The sequence below is a fragment of the Heterocephalus glaber genome, unplaced genomic scaffold, assembly GCF_053883595.1.
Source record: "Heterocephalus glaber isolate CG9 unplaced genomic scaffold, H.glaber_assembly_v1.0 deba00000347, whole genome shotgun sequence".
NCBI classification, from domain to species: domain Eukaryota; kingdom Metazoa; phylum Chordata; class Mammalia; order Rodentia; family Bathyergidae; genus Heterocephalus; species Heterocephalus glaber.
This window is the reverse complement of record NW_028258143.1, coordinates 45,147,655-45,159,829: the sequence shown is the minus strand read 5'-3', so window position 1 is coordinate 45,159,829 and position 12,175 is coordinate 45,147,655. Positions and strand designations below refer to the sequence as shown.

Below are 12,175 nucleotides of genomic sequence, written 5' to 3'. Positions count from 1 at the left end.
CACAAGCATATCAAAAGGGTGTGTGTGTGTGGTGTGTGTAAATTATTTGAATGATTGAACTATTTTTTTATTTTACATGTTCAATGTACATATAAATGTTATCTTCTAAATGCAGAAAGCAAAGCATTTCTAAAAAGCAAGCTACTAATATTTCCCATATTAGTACCTGAACATCTTCCTCTAAGTACTTCTTGAAAGTGTCATACTAAGATGTTTAAATACCTAAATCTCCTAGTGAACAAAGTAGTAAGGAGACCTGATCAGGAGTCAGGCTCACTTGCATTTGAATTTGCTTTCTGTCACTTTCTAACTATGTGAACTTGGTCATATCATTGAACCTGTTCCTCAAAAGAGCCATGGACTCAGAATAAGGACCTCTTTCTAATTAAAAATTTAAAAATTATAAAACAAAGTTAATGATAATTACATGAAGTAAAATCAATTTGATTTTTTTACCTATCAAAGAAATACCTAAAATGTGCTAAATCATTTAAAAATTGAGAATAAAAATACAAACCTACTGTAATGAGGGCATAGTGCACATACACACACACTGCGGTTTCTATTTTAACCAATTAAAATACTGATGCTACAGAAAGGCAGAAGCAAAAGCACAAATCAGAGAACACAACCACTAGGAAAAATAGAATAACAAGGCTAGAAAGCAGAGAAAAAAATGTAGAGGCATCAAAAAAATGGAGGGGGTGGTATATGTGTTGTGTTGGAAAAGAAAAGGCAAGATAAAGATAGAAATAGAAAAATAATTATAAATTTTTTAAAAGTACAAATCTTTTTAAAGCCTGATGAAAGGAGAAAACATAATTTCATTCTATATTCATAAACTAAAAGTTCCAGTTTTATAGTATATGCAAGAAGCCACTAAAAACATTTAAAGCCTTGTTGAAAAGTTACAATAGTCACATTTGATTCTTATTCATCTATGGGGGTAGCAGGACAGTGATATGATAAGAAGTTACATGCCTAAGGTTATTAGCATCAGTTTATAAGAATATAAATTATGAAATAATTGGACTAAAAAATCTATGCATTATTTTATCCAAGTAAAAAAGAAAAATATGTAATATTTTACATAAAATAACACATTCTAAACCTATAATATATTTACATTTTCTTTTGCAGATCTCCTTTATATCTACAGTACTAACAACTCTAATTCTTGGAATTGTAATAACAAGGGTAATTTCATTGGGTCCACACATGTAAGTTTTGTTATTGCATTTGTTAGTCTTTGATTTATAGCCTTCATTTTATTTATATATATATATGACACATTATAAATGCAGAAATATAAAGCAATCAGAACTGTAAAGAAATATAGAAATATAAATAATCAGAAATACCACTTATCTTCAGTATTTGAAAAATAGGAGAAAATAATTATATGTAAGTGATCATGTATTTTTCAGCTGAACTCTGCAAGGTTAAAGGAATAAAATCAAGTTTAGTTAACATTTTACAAGCCATCCTTAAGCATTAGAGTAAGGAAGAGATTTTGAATAGTGGGAAATAGGTGTTAGGTAAAAATAGACTTATTTTTAACAATTGCACCAGTCTAAGCTCGAATGAGAAGGGTAAAGAACATAGTGAGTGTTTTTTTCTCCATTTAACTAATAGTAGTCACTTTGAAAACTGCCTTTTATTCTATTCTATTATATTCTTTAATTATTGTGGTTTACACTGTTCATTATTTGTTAATTAACAGTGAAAATTGGCAGTGTTATTTATTTTTAATGTTATTATTTAGCCAAGTAAAATGTTGGCAACTTGGTATTATTTCCTCATTTTTCAAAAATATCATTCATCCTTGTAATTTAAAAGTGTGTGTACTGGCCCGGGGATTTAGCTCAGTGGTGCTGCCACCTGCCCCACAAGTGCAAGGTCCTGAGTTCCATCCCCGGTGCCAGAAAAAGTGTGTGTACTATTAATCTAAACTATAGTTGTGTAGTTGTATAGTAGGTTAACCAGGTAAGAAAACCAGGTAGCTTGTATTCATACTCCCAAGAATATGCTGGAATGAAACCAGTTTAAATTGGCTTTAAACAGAATTGGATTTCCATAACACATAATAATTTTTTGAGACAGAGTCTCATTATTCAGTCCAGGCTGGATTTGAACTTGCTCTGTAGTCCTGGCTGAACATCATAAATAATTTTGAATAAATAAATATGAAATGTAATCAAATTATACAGTGAAATTTCTAATTTAAAAAATTATTACAATAAAAGACATATTGCCATTAATCTTCCTTGAAATACTTCCCGTCATTTCAAACACATTATCCCGTCATTCTTGCCACTTTCTGAGAGCAGTTCTGGAAGTCATCTTTCAGGCTTGAAAATATTACAGAGTATCCTTATCCACTTTACTTAACAAATCTGGCACCCTGCAACTTGTGGCTCTTACCCATAGTCAAAACGACCATGAAAGGTAAAACTTCTGAATTGATTAAGGACATCGAGATAGTCATGACAGCGCAACCAAAGGCACTCACAGAAAAGGACTTCCAGAACTGCTTCTGAAAGTGGCAAGGACAATGGGCTAAGTGTGTCTAACAGGAAGAGGAATATTTTAAGGGAGATTAATGGCAATGTATCTTTTACTGTTTTAAATTTTTTAAAGTTTAAATATGCACCGTATTTTCCAACCATACCCCATACATTAGGGAATTTATACTGGATAAGAAAAGTAAAATTAATTTAAGGCATGACATCTCAAGCAATGCAAAAATCTGAGTCTTCAGTGAATAACAGCTGTGAGAAAAAACACAAAGGTAACATGATTAGCAGGTCTAGTTGATAATGCAGTCCACACAATAATTTGTTTTCTTATTGCTTATTTGTTGCTCTGCAAAATTACTCAACTGTTTATGGTTATGATAGGCTTTATAGCTTATCAAGAAAATATTAAAAAATACCTCAAGTTTATTTGGGAGAGAGTATGAAATACCTAATCTAAGTGCTTTTAATATAGCTTTGATTTGTAAAGCACAGACCTATTTTTAGAAGATTTAAATAAAAGAAAGCATAAATATATATCACATTTATGTTAATTTTTTCTTCAAATCATTTCATCCTGATTCACAGTTGTGTTAGTCAGCTTGGGCTGCCGTAACACACCACCACAGTTTGAGAGGCTTAAGCAGAGTTTTATCTTTTCCTAGTTCTGGAGGTTAGAAGTCAGAAATCAGTTTGCCAATATGTTTGCATTCTGGCAAGGGCACTACTCCTGGATTTGAGAGAACAGCTTCCTGCTGTGTCTTCATATTGCGGAGAGAGACAGCAAGATCACTGTCGTCTCTGCTGATCAGGGCACTAACCCCATCATGAGGGCCCACCCTCAAGACCTCAACTAAAGCTAATTACTTCCCCAAGACTACATCTCCAAATATCATTACTCTGAGAGTTGGGGCTTTAATGTGTGAGCTAGAGGGAAGATAATTCTGTCTCCAGAGTTAGAGGCTTTGAAATGCACTTGGTCTACTTCAAAGTGGCCTTTTAGTGAACACTTAGTGAATGCCTATTGTTTTCAGTTATTGCACTATGTCCTGATAGAAAAGGAGCAGAGGAAAGCATAAATAAGTACCTGCTTGTCTTAGTTACTTTCCTCATTGCTAACACCCATAAGTTAAAGGAGGAAATGTTTACTTCAGCTCACAGTTTGTAGAGGTTTCACTCCATAATAGACTGGCTCCATGGCACAGCAGAGGAATTTCACAGAGGAGAAACAGTCCATGGCAAAGCAGGTAGGAGGCAGCAAAACAAAGCAGCAGCAGCAAACTTCCTTTTTCCTTTTATCCCATGCAAACTACAAGCCTTTTGGGTGGTGCCACCCACAACCAGGGTGGGGCTTTCCATTACCCAAACCCAGAATTATGATAAAGCCATTAGTGGACTAATCCAGTACTGCACATCCTTAATCCCAGTATCACACCCTTAATCCACATTTACACACCCTAGATCCAACCACTTCCAAAAAGCCCCACCTATGACTGCATCTAGTACAAGCCATAACACTGCTGCAAGTTCACAGGTATGGAAAAGGGGCTTATTTTCTAAAGAAGAAGAAGAAGAAAAAGGAATGACAAAGTACAAATGTGATAAGTACAAAGTAGAAGCATGAAATAAGGGCAGAGATAATGCCAAGAAAATGGATTGCTTAATGGTCAGTCCAGATCAGGAAACTCTTCTCACAAAGTATATATAAAAGCATAAAAGTACATATTCACTTCTACTGATATTTATTCACATTCTATTGTGTTAATACTTTATGCAGCTCTGATTTTCAAAAGGTAAATTTGTAGCAACCAGAAGTTAATAAGTATATTAAACAGAAAACAATAAATGATAATTTGGACTAAAATTTTAATCATAGAAAACCAAACTTTTAATTGAAATTTATATTATAAAAATGATTGTAAGAAAGAAATCATCATGTTTTCTTTAAAAGGTCTTATGTATTTGGTACATGTATAGTTCCATAAGGCAATATTGATAAGGAAAACATAGCTAAATTAAGAAGTCAGTCCTCATTTGTGTCCCAGGAGAACAGCGTAAAATAATGATTTCCAACTTTGGCTTCACACTAGAATCACCTGAATAGCTTGAAAAACTTTTGATGCCAGGGCCTCTCTTGCAGAGATTATGACAGAATTCATCTCAGGGCCAAGCAATTGGATTCACTGTTCAATAGTTAATGAATCTTTGAATAGGATCTAGGAAAAAAGATACTAAGTTCATGAGTATACATAAACTGACACATCACTTCCAAAACCAGAGATTCTGTCATTTTAGTTACTATTGTGTGATTATTTTTCATGATTCATTCTTCATTTATTCTCAGTATTTTTATACACGAAATGTCATGTGAGATACTATCATTAATACAAAGAGAAATAAAAGATCTTTTCTCTAAAGGGGCTCACAGTATAGTAGAGAAGATAAAGCCATACAAATGACTACTGGGTGGGAATATAGCTTCATACAGAGGAAAGAGGAAGTGGAGTCTACTTCCTGGTGGAGCGTAATGAATTAATTTTGTGCTGAGTATTTTGGTTATAAACAAAATGTAGCTTACATCTTCCTCTAATAATGATATAAGATTTTATCTGAGCCTTTGAATGTTTTCTAATAACAGTTATTATTTACTTAACTATTTCAATATTTAGACTTTTTAAAAGTATATTTTTTAATAGTGTGCCACCTTTTATTTCTGTTTGAATACTACTGCAAACAACTTCTGTTTGTCCCTATTTACAATCAGGCTAATTAAGTCTCATGTTCAGGGATTGGTATAGAAGCTAGTCAAGCAGGCTTTTTTCTGAAAATATGACAGCAAAGAATGCTTATAATACATAAGACATGAGAAATTCAATGTACCATGTGTGGTTTTCTTCATTTTTGGTTCAGATGAATGATCAGAAAAGCTAGAGTTTTTTCATAGGGCTTTTAAAATGGTGTTTGAAAAGATCTCGAAACCCACTATCAGAAAAGAAAAAGGTCTGTAATGGTTACTGGTATTGACCTGGTTACTATGGAAACACCTTTTTAGTGGTTGTGTTTTAAAAATAAAACACAATTCAATTTCCTTTTCCATAACTCAGAGGGCCATAAATTCTATTTTTTTATGTGATTTCAAATATCTCACAGTCCAATGACTTTCCATTCTTTTTGGAAATTATGTTCAGTTTTATTGTATTTTCTAACCTTTTGCTTTCTAAAAACTCAGATGGCAAAGCAATTTAATTGCTTTCCAGAAAGTCTGTAAGCATAAAAATGCAGTAACCCGGTTCTCCTATTTTTTTTCCCAAGAGGAATAAGAGGCATTATTGTTGCAAAAACTTTCATTCTTTCATTAATATTCAACTTTTTTGCATTCAGATGAAAATGATATCATGCATTTCAAATTTAAAGCTATCTTTCTTTTATAAGACATGTATTTTACAGAATTTAATCAATAGTGTTGTTTTCTAAACATAATAAATGTGTCTACACTTTTAACAGGCATTTATACACACAAAAAAATCTCAAAATCCCCAAAAATCTCGATGCATATTATTTTCCTTACCCTTTATCTATTTTAACTGTGAAATTTTACAATTTACTGCTTCACATAAAAAGCTAGAGGGAGTTAAAGAAAAGATTAGAAAAACATGAGTAATGGCAAGGGAAGAATATATGTTTGGGAAAGAGAATCATTGATTATGACAAATACTAGCCACTATATTTTTTGATGACTTGTAAATTATTGACATTTTTGCATAATGCAATGACAAAAATTTGCAAATGACAACCACAGAACTGTTAATTGTCGCAAAAGAGAATTTATTGACTCAACTGTAAAGTTTAAGATTATTGTTATAAGGTGTATAAGATTCACTTTGTGGGACTTACAAATGAATCCAACTTAGCAAACATTCTCAAGGAAGGAGACTATAGTTCTGTTTTAAAGTATGGTTGGACTTTGGAGCTCAGTTAATGAAAGTACACATAGTTTTTCTTTTTTAATCTCTGTCTTGCTTCCTGTTTGGGCTCTAGTTTTTGAAAGGCTTCCCTCATTGTGACAAGATGGCAGCAGCAGTCTCACCCTACGTCTATTCAAGTCCAAGTTGATAAAATGAGAAAGAGCTTTCTTTTTTAGGATACTTCCAACCTCACTCCCACAATTATTTTTTACTGGCTCTAATGAAGAACTGAAATGATCCCAGGTCTTATCATCTTGGCCTGAGTTGAGTTGCTTATGTTTACATTACACATGTCCACACTGGGATCTAAGAGTAGGGTCAACCCTACTGAAATATCTGGACTGAAAGTGGAACAAAGGGTGGTCACAAAAGGCAGTGGTACCCGGAGAAGGGGCAGTAGCCTTGTGTGGTACAGACTACAAATGTCTACTTCAGATGGTAAGAATTTCAATCAAAAGGTGGAGTGAAAATCAGACTAGAGAGATTTAAGGGCATGATAGAGAAATTATGCAAATTCTGCCCTTTTCCCTCCTCTTCTTCCTCTTCCGTTTTTTTTTTTTTAAGAATATCACTAAATGGAAGTAAAATGGAAAAATTGGCTTGAAACAGTAAAAGCACTAAAAACTACCTTTTTTATTTTTACACCTAATGATTGAACATGTTCTAAATCAAGTCAAAAGATGGAGCAGGGCTGGGGATTTAGCTCAGTGGTTCTGGTGCATGCCTCGAAAGCGCAAGGTCCTGAGTTCGATCTCCGGTACCAAAAAAAAAAAAGATGGAGCCATGAAATCTTGAAAGATTGGAGTTTGGGATATCATTAGAGTGGTACTTGTAAATGAGATATATTTCTTCTTCTTGAAATAGTAGTATAAAGATACACAGAATAAAATATGGATATATTCTGAAGACTGTTAGTAGGGAATTTGAGTATTCATGCCCAGAAAGCTTTCTTGTTTCAAGGATGAGATTATTGTCTGAGAGTGTAATACATAGTGTCAGAGCTTGAATATTTTGGCTGGTGAAATTTGGAACTTTCACTATAGGAAGTAGGAAGGAATTTAAACATATGGTAAAATAATCAAGTTACTTGTTAAATTGTCTTTATTCTTTTTGTATTTGTGTATGTATGTTTTATGCTTTTCCTCATGCTGTAAGCATCACAAAAACAGAGATAACACTTGCTTTATTGCAGAGCACCTAACATAGTACTAAGTATAGCAAATAATTGCTGAATGATTGAATGAACCCTTAGGCCTTCTGGCTTTAATGCACTGGACTTAGGGATTGACTGACCAAAATTTTGAAGCAATAGGACAATAAAAAATGTCTTGAGGTAATTACAATTCCATGTAAAAACATTTATTGTCAAAGAAAATCTTTCCAGGGCTACTTCAAATGCTAGCAGAGCTTGCTAACTCATTTGCTAAAATAGCATTGGATTCCAGATTCTGTGGCATTGTTAGAGCCAGTTGCACATTTTGCCCACACAAAACAACAGAGAGAGCTACCACCTGGCTTAATCTACACAAAAATAGTGAAAACATCTGCAAGATGGGGTGTGCCTAGGGGGGTTGGTCCTGTGTCTGTCACTGGTGCTGGGGGAACAGCCCAGGCTACTGGCTGTTAAGTCTTTATTTTAATCAACATCACTTTTTTTTTTTTTTTTTTTGCGACAGGGTCTTGCTGTGTAGTTCAGGCTGGCCTCAAACTTACTGTGTAGCCCAGGCTGCCCTCGAACTCACAATGATCTTCCTGCCTCAGCCTCTTGAGTGCTGGGATTATAGGCATGCACCACTGTGCCCAGCAGCAGCATCTATTTTTATAAATGGCTGCCTTCATGAGATCTACCACCTCTCAGTAATACCAGACTGAAGCTAGACTGGTCTCTGATACAGACTCAAAACCAAAGAGCTAAAATAGAATGACCTATTCTTTGATCCAGTAAGAACATTTTTAAATGCCTAACTGATCCTACTCATTCTTCTACTTTTGAGGACTCCAAAGATAAAAAAAAAAGCACATTCCCTGACCTCAGATCACTATAGTTTATGGAATAGACATCTGAAAGACATTCTCAATATATCATGTAATAGAATTATGGGCAGGTGCCATGGAAACAGGGCCCCAGCCCAACCAATGTATGCAGGTAATATTTCAGGCTAAGAGAGTACATGATCTGCTGCTCAAAAAAATTCATGAGCATTAATTGGATTAAAAAAAAAAAAAGGGTCAGGAGTGATAGAGAGAGGTGAAAAGGTACTGTTAGCAGAAATGGATGAGGCCCAGAAATGTGATCTGTGTATCTACATATAAAGGTCACCCTGCTCCTTTCTGGACAGTTCACTCCCCATTGTCATCCTAGGGCTTCTTTTTGCCTCTTTCTTGTGTCAGATAACTCTGTCCAAGATCCTTTGGTGGAGTTCATTTAAAAGAGTAAAATCTTACCCCTTCCCATCTGTGTTGTGCCTGTTTATTCCAAGCAACAGTAAACATAGTGAAAATTTTTCAAAGAGTTGATAGAGGAATTGGAGACAATAAAATCAATACAGTGGTCACCATAGTGATGCATGCCGGTAATCCCAGCTACTCAGGAGGCAACAACAGGAAAATAAAAATGAACACAGTAGATGACAATAAGAATCAAAAGATGTTGGTGTCCCAAAGGACACAAAAAAAAAAACTGAGAGATTTATGGTGCCAAAACTATTACGTGATTCATATTTTTTAAAATAAAGTTATATTTTGGCAAAAACATAAAAGCATAAAAGCATAAAACTTTCTGTAAATTTTAAATTAAAATCAACTTTTAAAAACTTTATTTAAAAAAAAAGGAACTGTTTTGATGTTTATAGTGATTCCCTCAGACTAATTTGCCTGAGCAGCTTTTGCTGTGCATGTAAACCACATTTATCACTGAACAGAATCAAAGACAAGTGAGCGGGGAGTGGGGAAGTGGCAGAGAACCCTCAGCTGAAGCCTGAGCTGGGGGAAGTGGTCAGATCTGCCTGTCATTAATAGCTTCTGGTGTGACAGGAATTGTAGAGCTTTATTTTGTGTGCCATCTGGTGCACTTAACTCTTAGATGTGTCTGCTTAAAGTGGTTAACACATAAAGCTCTTAAAGCAAAAATGCAGGCCTTGCCAGCTTAATATAATTTTGAAAGGTGGCTCTGTTTGGCTGAAAAGAGTTTGGGCTGTACTAGATTTCATCCTCCTGATTCCCAGTTCTCACATTCTAAGTCTGAGGAGCAATCAAGCTGAAGCTGGTTTTTTTCAGTGTGTAAACACTAGAGGAATATTTTACAGGACTGACTTCCTATGTTGTCTTATTGCTACTCAGCTGTTGTGAAGATAAGGAGGAGTTTATATTTCAAAACAGGAAGAAACATCTGAATCCAAGAATCCGAACTTTGCAAAATGAATTTACTTGTCCCAAATTTCTCTACTTCCTGCCTTTCCCTCCTCACACAAAAAGGTTTATCAACAGTACACAGGGTTGCAAGCGAAGACCAGTGGTAGGGCTTGCTGATATGTAACATGTATAAGGCCCTGGCTTCAATCCCCAGGGGAAACAGAAAGATGAAGTATGTAACTAAGAACTTGTTGAGATTTTTGGAAGGTAAGGGAAGCAATCATTCTTACAAAAGTATTTATTAGTCATGCTAAAGCTACCTACTGCTATAAAGCAATCCCTTAGTTATCTTTTTCCTTTTTACATACTATAATACATAGATATACCACAACTTTTAAAATTAAATACTTATATTTCTCTTCCTTTACACTTTTACTTTCTTTTTCCCCCCTACAGTTAATACTTCCTTTCAGATTTTTTTTTTTTTTTTTTTTTTTTTTTGGTACCAGGGATCAAACTCAAGACCTTGTGCTTTTGAGGCAGGTGTGGTGCCACTGAGCTAAATCCCTGGCCCTCCTTTCAGCTTTTTAAAAAATTGTTTAGCCTGGCTTGTAAAATTGATCATTTTTGTTACTACTCTTCCAAATACTCAAACAAATAAGATAATCTGAATTGTATTAATTTTTCTAGATACCTCTCTCCCAGAGCTTTCTGTCATGATGCTCCTCCCTAGCCAGACAATGTTTCTGCTTACTCCCTCAGTACTATACTAAGATTTCCTTTTCCCCCTTTATGGTGTCAGATTCCCTCTGCCTATATCCCAGAGATTCCATTTTCTTTACTTTCTCCTTTTACTGGAGTATCCCCACTAGCTTTATGGTGGTGTCTCCGATTTTTACACACTCAAGAATTTTGCAAAGAAAATCAGCTCTTTCTCATTATGAACTCTCTATCCATGGTGGTAACATCTTCCATTCTCAATACTTAACACATAAGCATCCACTTTCCTTTTCACAAAATATTTTCACTGATGACTCTGGTGCCACTATCCTCTTCCCATGAACTTATCCCCATTTTAAATTCCTGTAGAAGCATTTTAGTGGGGCTTCAGAAGAGAAAGTAAACTTATGTGGCCCATTCATCCATATTTAATTGAGTTCTCAAGGTTTTTTTTTGGTACCAGGGAACGAACTCAGGACCTTGTGTTTGCAAGGCAGGCACCAGAACCACTGAGCTAAATGCCCAGTCCCACAAGTTTAGCTTTTGATTATAGAGTTGTATGAAATTTTAAAATACAAATTAAAACATATTTGAAATATATTTTATGACTTAGAAACATTATTTCTAGAATTACTAGAAGATAGATAGTTGTCTATCAAAAAAGTATCCAATTGCTTGTCAAAGTACTGTTCACATTTCAAGAAATGAAAGCAACCTAAGTGAAAATTAACTGATGAATGGATAAAGAAAATGTGGTACATCAATAAATTGAATGCTATTATGCCAGAAAATCTTATCATTTCTAACAACATGGATGGAACTGGAAATTATTATGTCAAATGAAATAAGTCAGGCACAGGAAGACTACAATATCTCACTCTTGGGGAATACAAAAAAGTTGGTATCATAAAAGTTGAGAGAAGTGGGTCAGGGATTTAGCTCAGTGGCACTGTGCCAACCTCAAAAGTGCAAGGTCCTGAGTTCATTCCCCAATACAAAAAAAAAAAGCTTGAAAGTAGAATGGTAGTTACCAAAGGCAGGGAGACTGGCGGTGGGAAATGAGGAAAGTTTAATAAAAAAGTTACAATTAAGAGGAAAAAGACTATGTTTTATTGCACAGTAGGTTGACCACAGATAACAATAAAAAGATAATGTACTGTATATTTCCAAAAAACTAGTAGAAAGAATTTTAAATATTTTCACCACAAAGAAACAATAAATGTTTGATGAGATAGACATGCCTACTCTGATTTGAGCATTGCACAATATATGCATGTATCAAAACATCACATGATAGCCCAAAAATATGTCCAATTGTATATGTCAATGCAAAATATTTTTTTAAAGTATCCAATTACTGTATTATCCAGTTCCCCTCTGTATCAATTAGTTTATAACCACTATTATTCTGTACTTGATCAAGATACTAGGGGGAAAAAATGAAAAGTAAGTACCATATGTATTTGTATCTAAATGAAAGCTTTGGGGAGAGATCTATGAAAGGCAATGATCAAAATAAGACTTTTATCTTGTTACGCTAAATATTTCTTTACCTAATATCCCAAATTGAGGATTGATTACTTGTGCCTATTTATACATTCAGTAAAAGCTTGATTTGATAAA

The 12,175-nt window shown here is 34.5% G+C and overlaps 1 protein-coding gene across 2 annotated transcripts in view; it reads left to right on the top strand.

The window, feature by feature from the left end:
• The window catches only part of Slc38a11 (solute carrier family 38 member 11), a 54,017-nt gene that overhangs the window by 11,504 nt on the left and 30,338 nt on the right, over positions 1 to 12,175 (top strand). For both annotated transcript variants that reach the window (XM_021265455.2, XM_013075822.3), the window contains one exon: positions 1,141 to 1,220. In XM_021265455.2, the coding sequence (XP_021121114.2) occupies positions 1,141 to 1,220 (80 nt within the window). The remainder of the gene's footprint in view (positions 1 to 1,140; positions 1,221 to 12,175) is intronic.